Source organism: Lithobates pipiens, unplaced genomic scaffold (genome assembly GCF_037356315.1).
Source record: "Lithobates pipiens isolate NorthernLeopardFrog02 unplaced genomic scaffold, aLitPip1_a1.2 Scaffold_13, whole genome shotgun sequence".
NCBI classification, from domain to species: domain Eukaryota; kingdom Metazoa; phylum Chordata; class Amphibia; order Anura; family Ranidae; genus Lithobates; species Lithobates pipiens.
Genome location: NW_027507718.1, coordinates 328,931,103 through 328,957,323, shown reverse-complemented (window position 1 = coordinate 328,957,323; position 26,221 = coordinate 328,931,103). Strand labels below are relative to the sequence as shown.

The 26,221-nt window shown below is 41.2% G+C and overlaps 1 protein-coding gene across 2 annotated transcripts in view; it reads right to left on the bottom strand.

The window, feature by feature from the left end:
- The window catches only part of USP38 (ubiquitin specific peptidase 38), a 35,507-nt gene extending 9,940 nt beyond the window's left edge, over positions 1–25,567 (bottom strand). The window contains exons 1-7 of one of the 2 annotated variants that reach the window (XM_077476961.1): positions 25,320–25,567; positions 20,215–20,923; positions 16,872–17,007; positions 14,077–14,206; positions 12,777–12,878; positions 6,945–7,103; positions 663–856 (exon numbers count right to left, since the gene is read on the bottom strand). In XM_077476961.1, coding sequence (XP_077333087.1) covers positions 663–856; positions 6,945–7,103; positions 12,777–12,878; positions 14,077–14,206; positions 16,872–17,007; positions 20,215–20,896 — 1,403 coding nt within the window. In that variant the 5' untranslated portion in view covers positions 20,897–20,923; positions 25,320–25,567. Of the gene's footprint in view, positions 1–662; positions 857–6,944; positions 7,104–12,776; positions 12,879–14,076; positions 14,207–16,871; positions 17,008–20,214; positions 20,924–21,089; positions 21,109–25,319 lie in introns of those variants that run through there. The other variant, XM_077476962.1, reaches the window with a different exon arrangement.
- Between the last annotated feature and the right edge of the window lie 654 nt (positions 25,568–26,221).

Below are 26,221 nucleotides of genomic sequence, written 5' to 3'. Positions count from 1 at the left end.
AATTCCAGGTCTTTCTGAAGCTCCTTGGGTCCTGGACAACTCTTCTGATTATTCTTTTCACTTCTCTGTCAGAAATCTTTTGAGGAGCACCTGGAAGTGGCCAGTTTATGGTGAAATTATGTTTTTCCACTTCTGGATTATGGCCCCAACAGTGCACACTGGAACATTCAGAAGTTTAGGAATCCTTCTGTAACCAATGCCACGAGTATGTTTTGCAACAAAGGTTGAGAAGGTCTTGAAAGAGCCCTTTGCTTTTACTCATCATGAGAGGTTTCCTGTGTGACACCATTTTGAAGGCCATCAGTTGAGATTGAACCAGTTGATCTTCATATGCACTGACATTGGGCAGGATTGCTTTCTAATTACTGATAGATTTAATGGTGCCTTGGCTTTCTCTCTGCCTTTTTGCACCTACCTTTGTGTATTCAAAACTTTTTCCCTGTGTCATTCCATTTTATTAAACAGAACTTCATTTCTGAACGGATTTGTTTTGGTTTCTTTGTATGTATGGATTGCATGGGTTGTTACTGACATGTGGTGAAAAGTTCATGTCAATAGCACCTTTAGAAATATATTTACCTAGGAAAATGGTGATGTGTTCATACTTATTTTACCCACTGTATAGTGTATACAATATGTAAAATAAACATGATAGCACTTACTCTGTAGCCATAAAAAGTGCTTGTAGGACACTATTCATATAACAGGTATTCCCTAGATTAATGAGACCAGTTTTTCCAGTTTCGGATTTCCCTGATAGCCTGGGTAGACATGAAGCCAAAGCATTGGATTGCGATGTCCAGGCACTTTGGTTTAATATGAGTTTTACTTTCTCTTCAGGTGGCTTTGGCAAGTCCTGAATGTAGAAGAAGAATAAAAGACAGACATGTAGTCAGTGGACTTGCATTTCACTTTAGCAAATACTTCAGAAAATTATGGAATTGCCCCATGTTACCATCGCTTATAGAAATAAAACCCTTTAACTTTTAATAACATGCAAACAAAAATTTCTTAAAGAGGAACTGCAGTCTGCTTGCATAATCTGTAATAAAAACATCTTTGCCATTCTGAAGCTTCCCACCAACCACTTTGCATATTTTATATATACTGCAATTCTGCACTTGCCAACTATGCTGCAGAAATCTCCCTCCACTAAAGTCTGGCTGCATACATTTTAACTGTGGGCAGCTGAAGCTTCACTTCCTGGATTTACACAGATGCACACCTCCAGCTCTGTAGCTCTCATTGGCCCTCTTATAACTCATCCTCCCTCCCTTCCTGGCAAACTCTCACAAGAGTGACAGTTGTGCATGATGGGATAAACCTAGGCTTTTTTTCCCCAGACAAGAAAAAGGAAGTGGGCTGTATAAGGTATTTACTGGCAGAAATTGACTGAATTTCTGCTTTAAATAGCTTGCAAAATATCCTTCCTTTGTTAAAGGGCCAAACTCTCTCCCCTCCTTTACTATATATCCAACTGCCCTGAATTTAAAGACTGAGACTTGCATTCCAAAACTCAAGTGTGCACAAACATTTTATTAACATCTTTTCTTTCCACGTATAAGCATTTCCATATTACAACTTCTGACAGATTTAAAAAACAAAACAAAAAAAAAAAAGACACACAGCACAAAATAGCGCAGTGGCCTTGTGAAGCTTATTTATTGGATAAAAAAAAAAAAAAAAAAAAAAAAAAAATCGATACAACTTATGTGTACATCAACATATAAATATTATTCATCAGGCAAGAAGAGGGTAAAACCAACGGGCGGAAATGGCTGATTTCTGGGGCCCCACCCCTTTTCCTAACCCCCAGTGATGCTTATATCAAACTCTTGCAGGCCAGAATCAACCCCTAAAACCTGGCACACATGTAAAGTTTGTTTGTTCAACCCAGTGGGCTGGAAAAAAACAAACAAACAAAAAACTGATAGATGGCCGGACTAAAACACACACACACACACACACACACACACACACACACACACACACTGTTAATGCAGCAAGGTCTTCCACTGTGCCTTTGTGTTCTGACCGATGGACTGCCATCCCGCCACAACACACTGATCAGCACTTGCAGCCATCAGCCGTACACGTGAGCAGTTCCATACAAATTCAAGCAACATACAAGGCCCGCAAAAGGTAAGCTGTGTTTAGAAGCTGCAAGTAGCAGCCAATAAAAGCAGTGGCCCACCACAGCTTACTTTGAGTTTTCATAGTAACATGAACACAATCCTGAGCGCAAGTCCGAAAGTTAGCAACAGGGCTAACTTGGTAATGTGGTACTATCCCTCACTATGCCCACTTGGTTGTCCAAGCAACCTGTAAATCTAGGAAAGGTAAAAAAATAAAACAGTAAACCATAATTTATTTCATTATCAGAGGACCTAATACAGCACTTCGTTAACCACTTCAGCCCCAGAAGGATTTACCCCCTTTCCGATCAAGCCCTTTTTTGCAATACGGCACTGTGTCCCTTTAACAGACAATTGCGCGGTCGTGCGACGTTGTACCCTAACAAAACTGAATTTTTTCCCACAAATAGAGCTTTTCTTTGGTGGTATTTGATCACCTCTGCGGTTTTTATTTTTTGTGCTATAAACAAAAAAAAAAAAAAAAACAAGAACGAACATTTTGAAAAGAAAAGCTATATTTTTTTTAAATTTTTGCTATAATAAATATCCCCAAAAAATATATATATAAATCAGTTTAAGCAGATATGTATTCTACATTCTCCCCCCCCCCCCAAAAAAAATACTGCAATAAGCGTATGTTAGCGCAAAAGTTACAAAATAGGGGATATATTTATGGCTTTTAATATAATTTTTATTTTTTATTAGTAATGACGGCGATCTGAGATTTTTATCATGACAGACATTGCAGTGGACAGATCAGATACTTTTGACACCATTTTGGGACCAGTGCTATAAAAATGCACTGATTACTGTGTAAATGTCACTGGCAGGAAAGAGGTTAAACACTAGGGGGGGCGATCAAGGGGTTAAGTGTGTTCCCTGGGCATGTTGTAACTGTAGGGGGGGGTGGGCTCACCAGAACATGAGCGAGATCACTGCTCCCCATCACTGGGAGCAGTAGATTCCTGTCATGTTGCTAGGCAGAACAGGGAAATGCCTTGTTTACATAGGCATCTCCCCGCTTCTGCCTCTGTTTCATGATCGCGGGCCACCCATGGGCATAGAGTCCGAAGCCCATTACGCAGCGACGTACAGGTATGTCGTTTTGCACACCCTTGCCACTGCAGCTTTCATTCAGATATTTTTTCTGCCGGCGATTCCCTGCACAGTAAAAACAAACATAGTGGCTGTTCAAATGGTATGAGGAGACGTTTACCATAGAGCTGACCGAGGAACAGATGGTCCCCGGTCATCTCTATGACAGTTGGAGGCCGGGCATGATGTAATTTACGGCCACCGGCAGATGTGAACACTGCTGTTTTTTTTCGGCTGGGAAGCCAAGATCGTTTTTTTTGTTTTTTTTCTGATCTCAGATTTTCCAGGCAAGATCTGGGGACTTCTAGACCCCAGATCTCGGTGTAAAGAGGACCTATCATGCCCTATTCCTATTACAGGGGATGGTTACATTACAAATTTGGGCTAACTTTACCGTTTTATTTTTTTTAATTCGTGAAAGTGTTTGAAAAATTGCTACACAAATACTGCGTGACATAAAAAATTGTAATGACCGCTATTTTATTACTTAGGGTCCCTGCTAAAATGTATTTAATGAGAAATATATATAAGTTCTGAGTAATTTTATATACATAAAAAAAAAAAAATACGATTTTTACATGTAGAAGCGGAATGCCAGAATTGGCCCAGTATGAAAGTAACATATAATTTTGGAGGATTCATCTTATAGATTACGCCACACTAAGAGCTGGCAGAAAATGTTATCCCCATATTTCATACATATATAATATTCATTATGAAACTCGTTTTTCGTATTATGCAATTTTTTATAATAGTATTTTTGTGTTTAATTACATCCTAGTAATTGACTTAGGACTTCTATTTCAATGTTGTAATTGTATCATTCCATTTCATTATTATTGTATAGTAATGTGTGTTAAGCAAGCCATTTTTCATTAGCAAATTGTTTAGGTGTAGTTTAACTATTTGCTGTATAATGTGCTCTGATATTGATGGGTTGCCATTTTCCTTCACTTGTCATGGATGGCCTACTCGACCTGCTGCTTTTCAGTTATCCACTACCTTTCCTAGACTGAATAAAGGTAGTTTAGACACCAGGGGCAATGCCAGAACACCACTAACTGACATACTTGCGTAGTTTGTGATTGTGTACAGGCTGACATGGGAACTTGAGGTAAGCTGTGGCAGGCCAGGGCTCTTACTGGCTTATATTGCCCTGCCTTGAGTCACCTGCAACAACTGTTACCTCTGTAGGACTTACATGGTACTTGAATTTTGTATGGAATTACAGGCGTCCGATGGTTGGTTCTGCCCAGCAGGTGTTTGTAATATAAAACAGCATACTAGAGAACATGGAGGTAGACCCTGAGCAATGGGGACAGGGCCACAGAAAGACATCAGTCATTTCCAGTACTGCACTGTAATGATTAAGTTGTTGGATACTAGTGGTAGCCATATTATCAGATTGCCCTGTCATATAAGCCGCCTGCCCGATGAATGAATATTGAAGATCTTTGTGTGACACACACCAGCTGGTTTTGGTTGCCTATATCTAAAGCAAAGTAAAACAAAATTGCGAAGACTTCATTGCGAACATTTAAAGCTGAATGCAGGGTAGATAAAGTGTGTATGTATAATACACAAATACAAATATATACATCTTGATGGCTCTGGGCAATCAGAGGGTGTGAAAGGAGGAGCTAAATGGCAGATAAAATGTTTGGATACAGACCAATATCGATGCTGGGGTATCTTCTTGACACTCTTTACAACTGAAAACCTTGGAGAAGCTACAAAATGCATTTGACATTACAGAATATGTCCAGCTGAATGCCAATAACTACTACTGTACTATATTTAAATCCAAACAGTTACTCAAAGTGCGTGCCAATGAAATATTTGGTTGAATAAACATTCTATCTGCCATTTTGCTCTTATATGAAGCTCTCAGAGTGCCTAGAGAATTCACTTTATTACATTTTGTTCCCCGAACACCAAGGCAGTGACCTTGGCTTGACCATCTTCCTCCTGTATATACTGTATGTACTATATCTATGCAAGAGTTGTAGAGGGATATATTTGCATTACTAAACAGAGATGCCCACCTTTTCTTTAAAGAGGAAACAGTGCAACTCCATCATTTTAAATATAAATTATGAATGTGATGTGCTAAATGTAGGTGTACACACTAACAATGGAATCTGACAAGGGGTTAGTCCCTGAAACAAAATGGTTAGTCCTGCTTTCACTGCATTCTATAGGCTGCACTTTCAGCTTGTCCTGTGTAGGTTCTTTAGACAAAGTGCCATTGTTCGGTGTTACATGCATTGTGTGGATTTACCATTGTTCTAGAGTGTACAGCTTACACAATGAAGCATTTTAGGGTACTGTGCGTTTTGTACTAGGGAGTTCTTTTTTAAATCACAGTCTCATGCTTTGCTTTTTCACATTCTGTGTGATCAAATTACACATTTTTGTGGCCTTTAAATGAGGTTAAAAAAATAAAAACAAAAAACAATACAAATTTTTCAGATTCTGTTCTACTTTTATATTAGACCAAGCTTCTCAATTTGCCTAAATTTGCAATCAGCACCCTTCGCGTAAAACTATGCATTAAATGTATACATTTTTAAATGCTAACTCCATCCTTTGCACCACGTGACATTTGTATTTATGATGTAGAATATAGTTCAGAAATGGAAGCCCCTGTATTTCTCTGTATGGGCTTCATTAACATCCCTTCTGCTGCAGCTGTGGTGAGTGAAACTGCTGGTACTCTTAACACCTGTAGGCCTCTTTCACATGGATGATCCGTTGAGGTCCGCCTGTCAGTTTTTTAGGCTGACGTGAACGGATGCTCCATAGAGGTCTATAGAGCGTCGGATGTCAGCGGTGAAATGTCCGCTGACATCCGACCCGCTCCGAAAAAGTGTGATGGAGGAAAAGCCTACTTTTCCATCGGTCATCGGATTGGATAGGGGAGAGCGGCGCTCTGACAGGTCCGTCCCTGCGCAGAGATGGACCTGTCATCTTCCTGCTCAGCAGGGATCAACGGAGCGATCCCCGCTGAGCAAGCGGATATCCACCGGGTGGATGATCACTGATCCGCCCCGTGTGAAAGGACCCTTATTTACTGTGTTCTCAGATGGGCAGACTTTATCCTGCATTTGCAGTATTTATCTCACAACAATGCAAATATAAACTAAGCAAAGTATGCAAAAATTAAAAATTTCAAATGCCCTGTGAGAAAGGCATTGTAACACCTGTATTCTCTAAGCCAGTGATTCTCAACCAGGGTTCCTCCAAAAGGCTGCTAGGGGTTCCTTCAGCATTGGGCAATTTCTGCCTCTCAGATAAGTTCCCACTGACACTATTGATCTTTTTAGCTATCTGTAAGGAGGTAATTCTTCCCAATGGCCAGAAGTGTAAGGAGCATTCTTCCCACTGACCATCACAGTTGTAGATTTCTCATTTTTAGCAGGGGTTCCCCCGAGACCGGAGAACTATTTCAAGGGTTCCTCTGTGTTACAAAGGATGAGAAAGGCTGCTCTAAGCCAATGTTTCCTAAACCTAAAACCTGGGTTTAGGGACGGTTTATTTTTTTTCCCCAGACTTCAAGGCACTCAGACATTTGTAATATTTAAAAAGTTAAACACTCAAAGTGATTCCCTCATTCAACCGGGGAGATCTAGAAGACATGGCCTGTTAAGGGACACTGAGGAAAAGTTTGCGATAGTGTGAAAAAAATAAAAATAAATAAAAAAGAGCTTTTACCTTAAGTGCTTCCAAGATAGGTTCATAAAGGTCTGGGAATCCAGAATAGTGATAGATCATGCAGTGCATCAGTTCGGAAAACTGAACAAGGAATGCTGAACTGGATGGGAGGCCATCACTTTTAAAAGACCGTACCAGATTTACAACATGTGGCACAATCTGAAAGAAAACACAATTAAAACATAAATAAATAGGAAAAACATAACTATACACACACACACACACACACACACACACACACACACACAGCACCTAAAAAGAACAAAAAAAATAAACTAGTTTAAACTACACTACAGAGAGTAAAACCCATTGTTCCAAAAGAATAAAATAGATCATACAAATTATATGTGCATATCCCAAACAGGTCCAAGGATCAACTCTCTCTTCTCATCCATTTAGTTCACAGGAAAACTCATTGTTGTGCATTACGTTAGCAAGTTTCTGATGTACTAGAGAACCCACCCCAACGATCTATGAGAACCATAGCCTTTATAATAAAGCTGGTGGAGACTTCATCCTTGCATCTGCCTTCTTTCTCCTCCCCTGTAGTAATATCCCACTGATTTTAAACCTTTACTGGCAACCCAGCACTAGCGATGATTAAATTAACTTGCACATTTAGTTTCCCCTGAAACATCATTGCATATCTGTCTGCTGTCTGGAGAATTACACATTGGAATACATACAATCATGGTTATTAGGTTATATTTTTCTCCACAGATTGGACAAGTCTACATGGATACATTTAGGTGAATCAAGGTTTGCGATTCCCAGGTTTTACTCTCCTCTAACCTTTGGTTTAGTCCTCAATCCTCCTATCCTTGAGTGTTGGGCAACTATTTACAGCGTTAGTGAATCATATGTGGCTGATCTTACTATAGGAGTTTCTGGAATTTTGAAGGGAAACCATGCTGATGCAGTTGCCACTTTTTACGTGGATAAATAAAATTGCCGCTAGGCAAATGCATTTCTCCCTGTAGTTAGCAAACTTCATGAGCTTCATATTATACTATTTGTTTTGAAACACATGCTGACCAATGAGCAGCTATACAATAAATTGGGGAGTAAATTAGTAATATTAACACATAATTGTCACTATCCATTAACCTGTGCAAGTTATTTACATTTTATTCATATTTAGCTTTCTGAATAAACGAGTACAAACTCCTGGGTATATAAGAAATTTTACTAAAATCTTCTGCAAGAAATTGGTTTCACCTCTACTTTGCAACCTAACCTTGCTAGCAGGTCTCTTTCTAAAGAATAGCTGGAACTTGTGCACCTCCCAGTAGAACCTCATTCTTACTAAGAAACTAGATACAAAGAATGCATCTATGACAACAAGCAAACATCTAAAATCTGCAATAAAAGATTGCCATATGGTCATGTCAATATATAAAAAAAAAAAAATAAAAAAAAAAAAAAAGGGAAGAAGAAAGAAGGAGATAAAGCAGGGATATGCAATTAGCGGACCTCCAGCTGTTGCAGAACTACAATTCCCATGAGGCATAGCAAGACTCAGAGCCACAAGCATGACAGCCAGAGGCAGAGGCATGATGGGACTTGTAGTTTAGCAACAGCTGGAGGTCCACTAATTGCATATCCCTGAGATAAAAGGATATTTCAGCACCATTCAAATAAAACTAAACCCTTTGAGAAATAAAGAGTGAACAGCACCCCGTGGGGGAGATTTACTAAACCTAGTGCACGCAATTTGGTGCAGCTGTGCATGGTAGCCAATCAGCTTCTAACTTCAGCTTGTTCAATTAAGCTTTGACAATAAAACCTGGAAGCTGATCGGTTTCTATGCAGAGCTGCACTCTAGTTTTAGTAAATAATCCCCTGTATGTCTGAGAACCTATCAATCGTGTAGTGGCGAATGACAGTGTTTTTTTTGTTGACGATTTCTTTCGCTCATATTAAAGTGTTAGAATACATTTACATAAATGAATTATACAATCTATCTCTAAGCTTAAAAGCGGAGTTACGCTTTTTTTTTTTTTTTTTTTTTTTTAAGTAAGCAGCTACAAATACAGCAGCTGCTGACTTTTAAAATATGGACGCTTACCTGTCCAGGGCACCCGTGATTTCGGCACCCAAAGACGATCTCTTCCGTGGCTCTCAGGTGCTGCTGCCACCACCATCGTTGGTAATGGAATCTGGAAGTGAAGCCTTGTGGCTTCACTTCCTGGTTCCCAACTGCGCATCTCGCACTGCTCTTTCCCACTGGTCTCTGCTATCTCCTGGGACTCGTCTCTCCCAGAAGACAGCGGGTTGTTGGGGGGGGAGTGGTGTAGATAACTGCTCGTGGAGCGGGTATCTATACTTGGAAGTGGAAGCAAGATATCTGTATTAAAGAGGTACCTGCGCCCCCCCTCCTCCTGAAAGGTGCCAAATGTGACACCGGAGGGGGGGGGGGGGGGTTCTGAAAAGCGGAAGTTCCATTTTTATGTGGAACTCCACTTTAATATGTAATCCTGACAGTCTACATTTCACATATGCCAGAAAGGTAAACAAACTTGAACCTCCACTCTTTTTAATTTATTTATTTTTTGGTAGTTTGCAGATCATCTTCTAGAGAAACTATGTTTTTGTGGTCATTTGATTTTGATATTTGCATGAAATCTTTGTCTTCTATTAAAAATTCTACAAAGAGAACACAGCAGAAGCTGTTCAGACACTCTGAGGTTTATTTACTAAAGGCAAATCCACTTTGCACTACCAGTGTACTGCTAATGCACTTGGAAGTGCAGTTGCTGTAGATCTGAAATGAGGGGAAACTCTGCTAATTTATATAATCCAATCGTGTACATGCAGAAATGCTGTTTATTTTCCTTGCACGTCTCCCTCAGATCTACAGCGACTGCACTTCCAAAGTGCATTAGCAGTAAACTTGTAGTGCAGAGTGGATTTGCCTTTACTAAATAAACCCCTCTGCCTCCCAACTGAAACTTCAAAGCCCTTATGAGCAGACAGTGATAGAGGAAGACTAGTCACTGATGTTCATTAAGCCATATGTGTAACCTGGAGCTTCAGCTACTGGGCTTCATAAAATCAAGCTTTACTCAATACAGCAGTTAAGTGTAATCTGGAAACAAATAAAGGGGTAATAGGGCACATTCTGGCTGAAAAATAAAATTTGACATTTTATGAAAAACATGCTGCAAGTTTAACTCATGATAGAGGTGAGAAATGTTGTTAAAGTAGAACGGGACAACTTATTTTTGTAAGTGCACATAATACTATATTATGCTTTGTGTAAAACCCACACTATGTTGAATGAGATTCTGTCACTATATTAAACATGGCAAAGAAAACTATACAAATAAATGAAGTACTGTATATAACGCTCCTGTTGCCCACGCCCCTGATTACCACTCTGATCCTAAGGAAATGCCCACCAAAGTCCACTGGTAAACCAAAACTTCCAGGAGAGATCATTCTCCTGGGTCCCTCTGCTGCTCTCAACAATTCCTCCAGCAGACATCGTTACAGGATACAGCAATGACATAGATGTCAGGCTGAAGAACTGCAGACTAATGCTGGCCATACAAGCACAGAATTTTGTCTGAAACTAGTTTTTGGAAAGATCGTACGACAATTGTGCGGTTAGTGGACCCAACTTTACCGATGATTTTAACAGTAGGCCTGGCTAACGTTGATGGAACCCGAAGCGAAAACTTATCTTTTCAACTAAAGTGTATAATGTAAATCTAAACAATAAGAATACTCTCTGTCTTGTATAATTTATAGATGTTTTTATTGTTATCCAACGGTATCGATGATCATAGAAACGATCATGTAAATGAGGTTATTCTGTCAGTCAGTGGGCAATTCGTTTTGGGCCAACGAATAATTGTTCAATCTGTAAACGGCTGAAATTCTGTGCATGCATGGCCAGCATAACACACACTTCCAGAACAGTTTGTTTCCTCAGTGGACTTTGCTGACCAATTCTCAGGATCAGAGAGAGACGCAGGACAGGTAAACAGTGCATCCGGAAAGTATTTACAGCACTTCAATTTTTCCACATTTTGGTATGTTACAGCCTTATTCCAAAATGGATTAAATTCATTATTTTGCTCAATTCTACAAACACCACCCCATAATGAAAACATAAAGAAGTCTATTTTTTAATAAGTTTGCAAAGATCTCAAAACAAAGAAAAGAAAACAAAAAGAAAAATATCTACAGAAGTATTCATAGCCTTTGCTCAATACTTTGTTGAAGCACCTTTGGCACCAATTACAGCCTCATGTCTTTTTGAGTACGATGCTACAAGCTTGGCACACCTAATTTTGGGCAGTTTCTCCAATTCTTCTTTGCAGGACCTCTCAAGCTCCATCAGGTTGGATGGGGAGCATCGGTGAAAAGTTTTCAGATCTCTCCAGAGATGTTCAATTGGGTTCAAGTCTGGGCTCTGGCTGGGCTACTCAAGTACATTCACATTTGTCCTGTAGCCACTCCTTTGTTACCTTGGCTGTGTGCTTAGAGTCATTGTCCTGTTGGCAGATGAACCTTTACCCCAGTCTGAGGTCCAGAGCGCTTATGAGCAAGTTTTCATCAAGGATGTCGCTGTACATTGCTGCATTAATCTTTCCCTCAATCCTGACAAGTCTCCCAGTTCCTGCTGCTGAAAAAAAACATCCCCACTGCATGATGCTGCCACCACGTGCTTCAATGTAGGGATGGTATTGGCCAGGTGACGAGCAGTGCCTGGTTTCCTCCAGACATGAAGCTTGCCATTTAGGCCAAAAAGTTCAATCTTTGTTTCATCTGACCAGAGAATTTTGCTTCTCATGATCTGAGAGTCAAACTGGCAAACTCCACGCGGGCTATCATGTGCCTTTTACTGGAGCAGTAGTTTCCGTCTAGCCACTCTACCATACAGGCCTGATTGGTGGAGTGCTGCAGAGATGATTCTTCTGGAAGATTCTCTTCTCTCCACAGAGAAATACTGGAGCTCTGTCAGAGTGACCATAGGGTTCTTGGTCACCTACCTGATGATCGCTCAGTTTGGCTGGGCGGCCTGCTCTAGGAAGAGTCCTGGTGGTTCCAAACACTTTCCATTTAGGGATGATGGAGCCACTGTGCTCAGTGGGACCCTTCAATGCTGCAGAAATTTTTCTGTAGCCTACCACAGATCTGTGCCTTCAATTTCTTGGACTTCATGGCTTGGTTTGTGCTCTGACATGCACAGTTAACGGTTTGGACCTCATATAGACAGGTGTAAATTAAACTGAACCTACCACAGGTGGACTCCAATCAGTGCAAACAGGATGCACCTGAGCTCAATTTTGAGTGTCAGGGCAAATGCTGTGAATACTTAAGTAAATGTGATTTTTTTTTTTTTCGTTTTTTTTTTTGAAATCTTTGCAAAAAATTTATTAAAAACAAACTTCTTTCACGTTGTCATTATGGGGTATTGTTTGTGGAATTTTGAGCAAAATAATGAATTTAATCCATTTTGGAATAAGGCTGTAACATAACAAAAAAGTGGAAAAAGTGAAGCAATGTGAACACTTTCTGGATGCACTGTATACAGTATATACTCTACACCGTTACAAGTTACTATTTTTTTTTGGAAACAGCAACAGGGTTGCTTTAAAAACCATTAATACTGAGAAGACTGATACAGGATTGCAAGAATTCCACCATAAATGAAACATCTCATGTGCACAATATAAAACACATACCTCGAGTAATAACCAAAACAATGCTGATGAAGCAAATTTATGTTAGTTGAGGTGAAAAAAATGTTTTATTGAACACTTATTACTGAATTTGAATGGTGAAGTAATGATGCTCATATACATTTTTCTTAAAACATACCATATGGAAAGCCTCTGGAGAATGCTGAAAGCTAAGTAGCATGTGAGAAAGTACGGCCAACGCTCCAGGTCTTACCAGTGGAAACCACAGCCTGTTGAATACCTGGAACGATATTAGAAAAAAAATATAATATAATATATACATACACACACACACACACACACACACACACTCATGTATACATTTAAAAAACCTATACTACCCAAGGTAAAAAAAACTTTATATACAAAAAAAAAAACCTACACTATAAATGCCCTTTTCCCTTCTATTGTTTATAAGTAGTTACGTATACAGCGCTCCCAAACCTGAATAATCTTCAAAAAGCATTGAGCAGCAGATTTAGAGAGGAACATCAAACAGCTAAACACCAAGATGTGAACTATTATGAATAACCTCAAATTCTATTCAAACTACCCTTGCAATTCTCACACCTATTCAACACAGCAATACTCCAAATAGGATTTTGAGAATGGCTGAACGCAAACAAAAGGCTGTTCCTACACGGTACTAAAAAAGAAAGGGTCAGCCATCCTAAAATAAAACCTCATGTCATCACACTGAATGTCCTATTTGTATACTCCTATAAGTCACGTGTTTCATGCGTAGCACTTATGAGAGATAAATACCATACATCATCTCTACACAAGTTAGAATAAATTACACCGTAAAGTAAGCTGTATCTGTGCTATAAGAGTAGCAGAGACAAATAATGTGCATGGCTCCACACAATTACTGAAAATAGGGAATCAATCAAGCCTGTGTTTTCTGGATTTACATAAAAAAAAATAAATAAATAAATAAAATAAAATAAAGAAAGACAGCCTATTCAAAGTAAGAAACCTTTTGTTTTAATAAGGTATATGCCTCTTTGCAGTGCTTCAGTAAAAGGAATTGGTTCCTTTTGACTCACAGTATAAACTGGTGAAAGTATGGTATATGAAAAAAAAAAAAATAATATATAATTTATTTATTTATTTTTATTAGTAGGGACGGTCCAAACTCCTGTTAGATTTCAGATAATAGTAAAAATGTCAGTATAGTACAGGTGAAGCTTGGTTTTAGAATTCTCCAAGTAATTAAACGTTCCCATCAAAGAGGCAAATACATAAAAAAAACTGTGTGACCTGGAAGTAAGGTCAGATCTGATTATATATAGTGGCTTGCAAGTATCAGGATTACAGATGTCATCAAGTACTCAGATTAATTTTTATACAGAAGAGAAAGATCTTTGCTCTTCAGGAACTGCAATAAAAATACATCTATAGCTGAAATCATTTAATAGAAATATTAATTTACGTACCAGTTCAATTTTAAGCAAAGTAACATCAATTAGAATAGTAAATTTCTGGACTGCTGCCAGTCCCTTCAGCAGAGCGATCACCCATGTCTCCACATGCTGTGCTAGAGGCCAGGAAAGCCAGTCAATCATCCTGAAAAAGAAGGGACATCATGTTCTAAGCACTGAGCTTCTCTAGCCACAAGAGATTCAATAACTAATGAGATGTTTTTTTTCTAATGATAGAAGTACTAATGAGCCACTCTGGTAAAAGTAAACATGGTTATGTATCCCTTGAACATTGCCATACAGTGAATAGCAAACATCCTATAAGCATTCATCATGTAGATAAATTCCCAAGTAATTTGCACCTAGAAGTGATGGCAGCCAGAAACAAAGGTGAAAAAATTGGAAAAAAAAAAGAAGTATAATTTGCAGGAAAGTTTGCAAAAACCTCAGCAAGTGAGCATCTGCTTACACAAGTATGTCCCTAGATACATTGCCAGGTGACCATTGGGTGGGGTGCAGGATAGCCAGTGTGGGAAAAGTCAAACGTTGGCCTTATTCCTCACAATTTTATTGCAATATGGCGCCCACGGTTTCGTTTCCCAGTTTTAATCAATCAAATTTTTGCAGCCATTGTGCATGTCAACAGTTATAAAGCCATTTGAAATAGATTTATGCTGCAATCTGATTCATTGGTAACTCAGAACTAGGAAGCAATTGAATCTGAGAAATAGGTTAATGTAGCTGAAATTTGATGTGAGTATGACCCACATGAACATCTTCAAGCGAAGGTCTATTGTTTCCACTAGTGTACGTGCAGTGCCAAAGTACTTTCTAATCAAAAGGTTCACACTCGTTCTCTCATGGATTCCACTTTGGACAAAACAGACTATACCAGTATGGCACTGCCATTACATTTTGTATACAGCTTTAAAGTGGAACTTTAGCCAGAAAACTGAGTCCTGCTAGATCACTTCGGGCTGGACCAATTTTGCAGGTATAACTATGCTATGTAAAATATTAAAAATAAGCACCAATTAGAGCTGGGCGATTTTCTCCAAAAACGCCCACACTCGATTCACGATTAGATTTTTTTTTTTTTTGATGGACACCGCGCCGGTCCCGAGGAGCTGCGGGCAGGAGTTTTTAGGCGAGGCTGTGGCTTCGGCCTAGTCCGCGGCGTCCGAATCTGCAGGCTCACCTAAAAACTCCTGCCTGCAGCTCCTCAGGACTGGCGCGGTGTCCTGGTCCTGGTGGGAAAAAAAAAAAAAAAAAAAAAAAACGGATTTGCTGAAAATTTTAATTGATTTGACCTCTCAACTCGATTCAAGATTTAAATAGATTTTTTTCCCCAGCCCTAGCGCCTATACTGTTTAAAATTCAGTAATACACAATCTCATCCTACTATACACATGCTCAGTTGCAAATTTTTTGGCACTGTGCTAAAAATGTAGAGGCCGACCCGCTGACAGCCTAAAGATTTACTACTGCTAAGGGGCTCAGTGTTTCAGCTAAATGGCAGCCTCCAACAAGAAGAAACAGGAGCAATGCTGGAGGCAATATATAGCAGACTAATTCTGATAGAAAGAAAATATATTCCACATTGTTAGTCTAACAAATTTTTTTTTTTTTTTTTTTATGGGTAAATTCCGCTCCAACATCCATTCACACTACAGGCATTCTACTGCAAACATCCATGAACCAGAAAGCACTGACACAAACTTCTGGGATATTCAAACTCTAGAGCTTAGCTCCATCCAATAACCACCAGCATGTTCACGTCAAAGTTTGAGAAGCCGTCTCTCTATTGGGACTTTAAGCTATAAGCAGGCAGATAGACAGACATTGCAGTAATAAATGGAAAAAGAAAAAAGTGGGTAGGAGAGACCACCACAGAGGGCCCTCTAAAATTTGGACAAAAATGCCCGGTACCACATCAAAGAAGTTACACAAAAAACCCTGAAGACTGGCATTAAGGACTTTGACGGTACCACTTAAAAAAAAAAAAAAAAAAAATGTGTTGTACAAAATTTGAAAATCACTGAAACATATATTCAAGACATAATACAAAACACACAATTCCATGTATTTGTGCTACACAATAAAAAAACCAAGTCATCAACCCTATTAAAATTAGGTGACAAATGGCTTGCTACAACTTCCGACGCAGTTGCGTTTCACGGGTTACTGCCCACTTCTTCAGGAAAGCAAATTACAGTCAAGTTTTCAGTGTATATAAACATCAGCATAAGCCATGTCAAACATTTTCTACAACCAGCTGTTGCCAACTCCCTTGGTTCATGGGGTGGTTCACAAAGGGCCTCATCCATATGTCAAAGCTTAAATCATCCCCACACGTGTAGCGGTTGAATAGCCAATATGTCAAATAAAAGCTCAAAAGATAATTGGGATGGTCCTTTAGTTATGGGTCAGCTGGAAATATGGTTCAGATAATGTTTCAGAGGCTAACAATAGGCGACGAGGAAGTGATGCGATGCCTCCTCAATGGCTTTTTTTAAACCCCACTTTGGCTGACTAATGCGCCACGGCCGCGGTGAAACTGCACGAGTCAGTTGGCTGGCACACAATTAACATGTCGGCGATGAGGATCTGAAGAAGTGGTGAGTGTGTTTAATAAAAGTCAGCAACTACAGTTTTGTAGCTGCTTGCTTTAAATTTGTGCAAAACTAATCACTTTAACACTAACAGTACGTGTAGCCATTAGAGTCTAGACAATGTCCATATTGGTTACTTAAGACTTCTCCACAAGTTGTGCGGAAATAGTACTTTTCAGCCAGTATGGCATAATATACCTGCAGAGAGCCCGAGTCATGCTTGCATCTTTCACATTAGGATCGGTGGTCAAACTTCTGATGAGAACAGTAATCATCTGTAAGGGAATGTGCTGCACAAGGCTCGCCAAAGCAACAGATGGTTCAAATGAAACATCTGAAACAAAATTGAAGTTGTCAGTTTTTAGCCATATAAGGTCAGATTGCATAAAGATTTGGCTATTATATTAAAAAACAAAAACAAACACAAGAAAACAAAATGTTAATGCTTAAGCATTAAGAACATAACTGGAAGGCCTCCAAATACATATTTTTGGCACAAATGTTGTTACTTTCTAAAGTGCTCATATAATAAATATGATACATTGGTTTAATAATCATTAAAGCCCAACTCTGAGATTACCGCCTTATCTTATATAGTACTTATGCTCATCCATAAATCCAATTTTGTAATAACCACCTTCAAAGAAGAGAAAACAACTATTTTACCAATTGCTATGTCATCATGCTGTAGCCCCTTTTTAAGTCATAGTCTGGTGCTTGGAGGAGGTTTTTTGCAGCAGTGTCCCATCATTTCCACCTATTATTGAACTTCATGTCCCACAATTCCTGGTCTCTGTTGCCTGTCCTTGTAACGGCTAGCGGAGTTGGTGATGGATTTACAGACCTCGGATCAGCTTCCTAGAAAAGAACACCATCCAAGGAAATATAAACAGTACCCAGAGCAGAACAATATGAAGCCAGCGAATCTGAATTAATAAAGTGCCTGATATAATGTAAAATTAAATGTAAAACTATGAGAGCTTCATATTGCCTGCATTAGGAGTCCTCTTTCAGTGGCAGTCTGGCAAGCCAGGTTACTTAGTACCAGACTCCTGCTAATAGAGGACTGCTAATGCTGGCAAGCAAGAGTTCTCATAGTGACAGGTAATATTAACAAGTGTGGAACAGATTGTCCTTATATTATATGAGGCACATCGTGCTAATTCCTTCTGATACGCTGGCTTCATAATGCTTGTTCTGCTCTGGGTACTCTTTGGATAGTGGTCTTTTTCTGAGGAGTTGCCCCTTAAAAAAAAATATATTAAAAGTCAGCAGCTACAAGTACTGCAGCTGCTGACTTTTAATAAATGGACACTCACCTGTCCCAGGGTCCAGCGATGTCGACAGCAGATGACAAAAGATCGCTCGTCTCTCGGCTGCCCCCGCCGCCATCCTCTGTCAGGGAATCGGGAAGTGAAGCATTGCAGCTTCACTGCCTGGTTCCCTACTGCGCATGCGCGAGTCGTGCTGCGCGTCTCAACTGGTCCCCACTGTGTCCTGGGAACTGTGTGTTTCCCAAAACACAACATCTACGGCTAGCTTGTCCCGGAAGTGGGTGCAGATACCTGGATTATACAGGTATCTGCAATCCCCTCCCCCCTGAAAGGTGCCAATTGTGGCACCGGAGGGGGAGGGGGGGAGGGTTCAAATGAGCGGACCTTCCACTTTAAGGTGGAGCTCCGCTTTAAATATTCAAAGAGATTAAACAAATTCATGATTTTTTATTTTTTTCCCCTTTTTTTCCCCTTTGAAAGCTGTACATGGCTTCTTATCAAATCTCCTGTCTGATAAGGACATCTTAAAAGTCTTCCAAAACAGGAAAAATATCAAAGGCAGTCTTCTGTGGGCTCCGTTTAGACAAGGATGCTGCTCCTAGCTTAGTTCAATGTAAGGACTATGACATTTAAAAAAAAAAGACAACTGTACTCTTAGTATAGTACCTACACAGTACTTTATGTAACCTCCCTTGTCATCTGCAAAGTGCAGTCTGACTAACTTCATGCACAATCCAGCAATCCTTATTTTTTGACCCTGCTTGATGCTGTACAACCTTTGCAGCAAAAACACCCCTACTGGGTCTCCTTGTTTCACATTTATGTGTTGCGGCCCCTTTACTAAGGGTGAGGCATACTCGGGGTGGCCTCCCATCCAGCAAATCTATTAAGGGGACCCTGTAAGAATGTTTTTGTTTCAAAAGCTGTGCAGTGGTGGGTAGGTATGATTGAAACGGTGGCATGCACATGCAAAAGCCCCCGGTGAACACCTTATCTTTGAACAAAATTCAAACTGGAAAAAGCATCCACTTCTCCTTAGCACCTACAGTGCTTGCATTGAAAAAATAAATATTTAAAAGGAGGTATTAATAGGAAGCTACATTAACCACTTGCTTACTGGACACTTAAACCCCTTCCTGCTCAGGCCAATTTTGACCTTTAGGCGCTCGCACTCTTTGAATGACAATTGCGCGGTCATGCTACACTGTACCCAAATTAAATTTTTACCATTTTTTTCCCCACACAAATAGTGCTTTCTTTTGGTGGTATTTAATTCACTACTGGGGGTTTTATTAATTTGCTAAACAAAAAAATACCGAAAAAAAAAAAAAAAAAATACAAAAAAGTCTTCATAGTTTGTTATAAAATTTTGCAAACAGGTAATTTTTCCCCTTCATTGATGTGCGCTGATGAGGCTGCACTGGTGGGCACTGATCAAGCGACACTGATGAGGCAGCACTGGTGGGTGGCACCGGTGTGCACTGTCTAGCAGTACTGCTATGCACTGGTAGGTGGCACTGATGAGGTGGCAGTGACCGTTGTCCCATTTACACAAGCCAGTAATTGGATTTTTTTCTACCAGCTGCAGTTTAAATCACGTAATCAGCTGTCATTGGCTGACAGCTGATAACTTGGTAAGGGCATGGGATCAATCCCTTACTCCGATCAGCCGAGTCTCAGAGTCGCTAATGACAGAGCGCGCTGCCCGTGCCGAACGTACATTGACGGCCTTTCGGGCAATTTAGGCCCACGCTGTAGCCGTCTTTTGGCTATAGCGCAGGTGCGAAGAGGTTAATATGTGTCTTTTGTATCCTCCTTTATATTATCGTTAAAGAGAACTTCACTCCGCCTCCCTATTTTTTTTCCTCCCCTACTTACCTGGTGCTGGGACGACTGCAGTTCAGATACCCACACAGCAGATCCAGCATTGTTCGGGATCCTATTTTCTTCAGCCACCACTGGGTCCCCTGGTGCCATGTTCCCTTGTGACATCATTGGTAGGCTGCACCAGCTCTAATGGGTTCTAGCACAGCCTCCCGATGATACACCACTAGGACCACCCCCTCCTCCGTTAGTGAATGGTGTGATGTGCAGATTTAACCTTAATATAACAGTCAGGAATCAGTCAGGTGAGACCAGGAGCCATCAGAACATGTGCTACCACTGAACTTTGCTCAATTGGCTACACAGTTTCTAGGATTGGTCTAGCCTTGTATATAAAATTTAAAAAAAGAAAAGTAAATAATTTAGCAGACATATTAACTTACCTGTGGAAGAAATAATTGCAAACACTTCTTGCAAAGATGGAAGTAATGTGCATGGCTCAGCTTTCCAGATATTTTGCAGCAAACCACTAACTTTGGTAACTTGAGAAACATACTCCCTTAACTCCTTTTCCAGTGTAGAGATGCACTGAAAATGTCCAATTGTCCTAACAAGCTGCTGGCAAAATGCAATGGACATTTTACCTTTGGGCACACATTGCACAAAGTCACTTAGTAGTTCACTTAACCTAGCAGATAACAAAGGCTCTGGCCTTTCACATACTATTCTTAATACTTCTACTTGCAAAACAGCAAAAATGTCTAAAACAGATGGACAACTCATAATCAACTTCAGCCCACTGTGAATATAGTCAATAATAGCTACATCTTTCCGGTCTAAAGATCCATAGCCTTCTTGCAAGAGGTTTAGAACAAAGCTTCTGTTGAAGAAAATGTCGAATTCAGCCCGGTGATATCTTGCATAGGCTTCCAAAACTTGGTGCCCGACTTGCTTTTGAAAGTAGTCATCTCCTTCTAGTATCAAGCGAGTGGTGAGACTGAACATAGCTTTGCATTGTTCCTCATTGATAGAATTTTCAGCAGACTCAACAACTTTTTTAACAATAACTTTCTTCAAATTCAGAGGATGGTTAGAAGTCACCAAGCCTTCCAAAATCTTGTCCATTCTGACTCCAGATAGCTAGTCCCACATCTAAAATAGAAATAAAATGGCTATTAAAGTGAAGTCCAAAAACCTCCATTTAGTGTTGCAATGTGTTTATTAAAGTGGTTGTAAACCCTAGGAAAAAAAACCCTGCAAGACAAAGCCATAATGAGCTAGTATGCATAGCATACTAGCTCATTACAAAATTACTTACCTGAGATCGAAGCTTCTGCAACTGTCCTCGTACCACGCTTCGGCAGCCGACATCGCTCCTGGAGTTACTTCCAAGTATTGCGGGCTCCCGCACTGTGACTGGCCAGAGTCGCAAAGACGGTATTCCCGTGCATTGATTCTGAGCATGCATGTTTGTACTTTGGACCTGTGTAACGGCCTTGTGTACACACTATAACAAAATCTGACAACAGACCATTGTCCGCCAAAAATTTACTAGCCTGCTAACCAACATTTGCTGGCCAGAAGTTGGACAGTAAATTGAGATACAGAAACAAAAGGAATAGGGAATGTTGCATACTTGGTGTATTTGACATCCGGTCTATATGACAAAATTTGAATTTTGGTATTACCAATGAAATTGAACAAACATAGCAGCCAGAAAACAAACACAGACAGTTAAAGGGTATTGTTCTCATAGTGATCTGTGAAATGACACCTCATAGTGTCTCGGGTCCTGATTGGATGGATTGATAGCAGTGTAGCCATCGGCTCCCGGTGATGTCAATCAAATCCAATGACCCGGGGCCGAGTCATACAATCGGCTTCTATGGCTTCCGAATGAATGACCCGCGAGCGCACCCGCAAGGTAACCCCCCTCGGGAAAGCGATTCTCCTAGGGGGTTATCTAATTCGGGGAGGAGCCATGAGAGCCGCCGAGGAACCCCACAAGAGGATGTTCGGGGTCACTCTGTGCAAAACTAACCACACAGTGGATGCAAGTATGAGGTTTGGTTTATAAAAAAAAAAAACAAAAAAAAAAAAAAAAAAAACAAAAACCCAAAGCTTTAGGCCCCTTTCACACTGAGGCGCTTGTTAAAGTGGTTGTACACTCGAATTTTTAACTTTTACCTACAGGAAAGCCTATAATAAGGTTTACCTGTAGTTAAAAAAAATATCTCCTAAACCTGTACGGTTTAGGAGATATTCCCCTCGGTATGCTCCGCTGACTGCAGCGGCGCATGCGCACAAGGGGATTCTCGGCCTGAAAATCCGGCAGTGGCCGGCCGGCCAGAATTAAATCTCCCGCGCGCATGCGCGGGAGTGACGATATCGCGGCTCCGGCCACTCACAGCGCCAGAGCCGCGATACCCGGAAGAAACGCCGAGGGAGTATGTCAGCTCCCTCGGCGTGGATCGGGCCAGATGTCGGGGCCTCGTTCTAAGATAAGTATTTCATAATGAGCTAGTATGCGGTGCATACTAGCTCATTATGACTTTTGCTTTGCAGGTTTAAAAAATAAAAATAAATTTGCGGGTTTACTACCGCTTTAACTGCCAGTAAAACACTGAGCACTTTTGAAGTGCTTTCCATTCATTTCAATAGAGAGGGGTGTTTTTTTTCACCTCCCTGCCAGGGCACTGCCCCAGTGTAAAAGCATTCATTGATTTTAATGAAAATAGGTTTTTGTGAGCTTTTCAGATGCTTTTTTTTTCTTTAGCGTGAAAGCGCCTGAAAAGCACCTCAGTGTGAAAGGGGTGCAAGTGTCACTTTAAGTGTTTATACTTCCCTTATTTACAGACCAAAAAGTTACAACGTTTACAGTTATCTACAAGCAACAATATTGCGAAAAACTTGCCTTGATTCCTGTTTTTTTTCTTTTGATAGCTGAGTGAGCAGAACTCTCTACACTTGTTACATGAAAGAATCAGGAAATACTGCATAGGGATCAGGGGGGGTTTGAATCAAGATCACATTTTTTAATAATTGTGCGGCTCTACCAGCAGTACATTACAGGTGGGCAGTTGGGCAAATGGTTAAAGAGAAACATTAGCCTGGCTTAAGAAAATTAAAGCAGTAGTAAACCACGCAAAAAAATAAAAACATAAAAAAAAAACAAAAAAAACCCCACCCCGATCCTCCAGCAGCCCTATGTCATAAAGTGCTAATATGCGCTTTATGATAATATGCTTACCAGCACATAATGACAGACTTGCCTTAACAGATCCCTCCAGTGGCGCACAGTCACCACTAACAAGGAATACATCTTCATCCAGTCTTCCCTCTGGGTATGTGGGCCCTGTATTGTCTGACCCACTGTGGCTCTGTACCCCTCACAGATATGTCACAACCCCCTCCATGGTGACAATGGCACACACCATGACTGGACAGATTTAGGGTTTTCCACCACGCAGCATGCCGGGAAACATGCGGCCCGGCTATTATTACAGTCTTTGAATGGCCGAGATGCAGGGCTGGACTTACCATTGGGCTTGACTGAGCTCAAGCCCATGGGCCCCACAAGTTTACGTTTTAAATACCATACCTTCTTTACATTTTAAAAACTAGGCGTCCCTGCTATAGCCAGAAGACGGCTGCAGCGCGGACTCCAATTGCTGGGAGGATGTCCCTGGACGTCCTTCTGTTTACTTAGCCAACATCAGGAAGTTCTGTGTTCACAGATCATGCTAAATGGCCAATCACAGCAGCCATTTAGCACTCGATCGTAGTGTCCAATGGGAGATGATCTCATATGTAAACATTTGAGATCATATCTCATCACCGGTGTTCTGTCAAAAACTGTCCCCCCATCGGATAGTGTCCGGCCCGTACTGCGCTTGTGAACAGCGCCTGCGCACTGAGTCCAGGTTCAAGCCCCACCATCCAAGTGGACATACGGTAGCACTTAGAGGGCCGCTTGCCACGCTTCGGGCACAGCCTCGCTTGGCAATTTTTTATTCTAACTCTATGTCCACTTGGATGGTGGGGCTTGAACCTGGACTCATCTTCAGAGACTTTCGGGGTCTTCTTGTCCTCTGTACTGCGCAAGCGCAGTACAGGGCGGACACCATCCAACAAGGGACAGTATTTGACACTACACCGGCTCTCCCTCCTCACAAAGAGACAGCATGTGAGGAGGGAGAGCGAACAGCTGCAGCGTCAAGAAAAAAATAAATAAAAAACAAAAAAATAAAAAGCGAAATAAAGTGCTCCAAGTGCCACCTGTCCCCAATGCACGTATAAGTGCCATCTGTCATCAGAACCACGTATTAGTGCAATCTGTCATCAGTGCCACATCATTTTTATTCTCAGTTTATCCTGAGTTGTGTAGCTCTAATACATAGCTTGTGTAGGTATCATTTTGTTCTATTTAAAGTAATGTAAGTAATGTATAGAAGGTAGGGCCCGAAAGTGGCTTAAGCCCAGGGGCCCCCACCACCGTAAGTCCGTCCCTGTCGAGATGCGATGACGTCAGTGCAGGGTTAGTGGCACAGCTGTCTCAATGGGCAGCATTCCATCCATTGAGAGCGCAGTGTACTGGTGATGTCACCGGCTGCTATACATGTTAATATCTCCTAAATGGTACACAGAGTCCCCCGCTGTCATCCCTACAGCTGATTCATCTGAGGACTGTGGGTTCCCGTTGCTGCCATCTTGGATTTGGGAGCTGGTGTTCTGTCAGAATAGTAAATTCATCAAGATCTCCAACTACGTCACTTCCGTTTACTGTAAACTGTCTATAATTGTAGCTTTTGATGACTTGCCATTTTGGCACAAAACAAGAAAAGCGTATACACTCCGGTACATAAATACTTTGCTGTTTCGACACAACAGCGGGTAACGAGGAAAAAAGTTGTCGCCACGGAAGCGGCCATTTTGTTGGTTAGCATCGGAGCGGACTAACAATATCCGCTTGTAATAAATGTGTCCTGGAGTGTATACACTTGGCGGTGTTGTGTCAAAGCAGCAAGTCATGGAAATTTCCACTTACTGGCGGTTTACAGTAACCGAGAGCGACATAATCGGAGATCTTGATGAATTGGCTATTTTGACAGAACACCGGCAGTGACCTCTGGATTCCCCAGCACACAGGAGGACTGAACCCCGAGCTCCTGGGATGTGCCCTTGTCTCATAACAGGTGTGATGTCATCTTCGCCTAGCCGCCCAGTAAGGAAGTGGAAGAGGGTACCTGAGGAAACAAAAGTGCCAGCTGCTCCTCAAACAAAAAAGTATTGGAATTAGAGAGTGGGGGGAAGGGGGGTGGGAAGAGGAACTTTCCTTTTCTGCTGAGGCTCCCCTCCCCCTCACTTTGGTATCCATGTATATTATGTGGCCCTCACAGACTTGTCACAACCTCCTCCATGGTGACAATGGCACACACCATGACTGGACAGATTTAGGGTTGTCCACCGCGCAGCATGCCGGGAAACGTGCGGCCCGGCTATTAGTACACAGAGCTCCCTCACACACCCGCTTCTAACACACACTTACTGAACAGACACAAGGTACGCCGGCCGCTCTCCCTTCCTATGTTTATGGAGTCTCTTCCTTTTCCTATTCTCTATAAGCGCCACCTCTCAGCGATCCCACACACAGCGCCGCCATATTGCTCCTTCCCAGCCGGGCTCTCCAGGCGGAGCCTCGCCTAGCGCTCAGTGATTGGTGGGCGGCTCGGCGGCTGCCCTGCAGTCCTATCTCTCTCAGCTCCCGTTGCCATAAACATCCCTCTACAGCAGTCGCTTAGACCCTCATCACGTGATTCACTGAGCGGACATCTTTACTATGGGCAAAACAAAGCCCTTGTCCTGTCACGAGCTATCCCTTCGGAAGCTTAGCCTTCTAGGCGTTGCCGGCGAAACGTTGAGTATACCCGGCGGTTGGGGATTTACTCAGTGGTTTTTCGAGTCTCGAGTTTTAAAGCGATCGCAGTAATAAAGCGCACGGAAAAAAGATGGCTGACGCGGCTTCATTACTTTGTCTGTGGCAGCCAATTGGATCGCTGCCAAAGGGTAGAACGAAAGACAAAGGGAACTGGCCCGCCCACATTGCGGTGTAAGCCCACTGACGTCATGGGGAAAGTGGCACTGGGAAGGAAGCAGATATGGAGCTGTGATGTGATGTTCATCGTGTACAGATTTCTTCCTGAAGCCATAGCTGCCAACTGTCCCTGATTTAGAGGGACTGACCCTGATTTGGGGCAATGTCCCTCATTTTGGTCTGATCTATATAGTTGTATATAAAATGCACTATTTATCTATCAAGTGTTTCCCTGAGCTAAACCTTTCATCTGATTTCTAAATTTCTGCATTTATAAATTCCAAAAGCCAATATAAATGAATAGTAGTGATAAAAAAAGCACTTGTGGGCTTAACCAATCTTGTTTTTTTGTACAA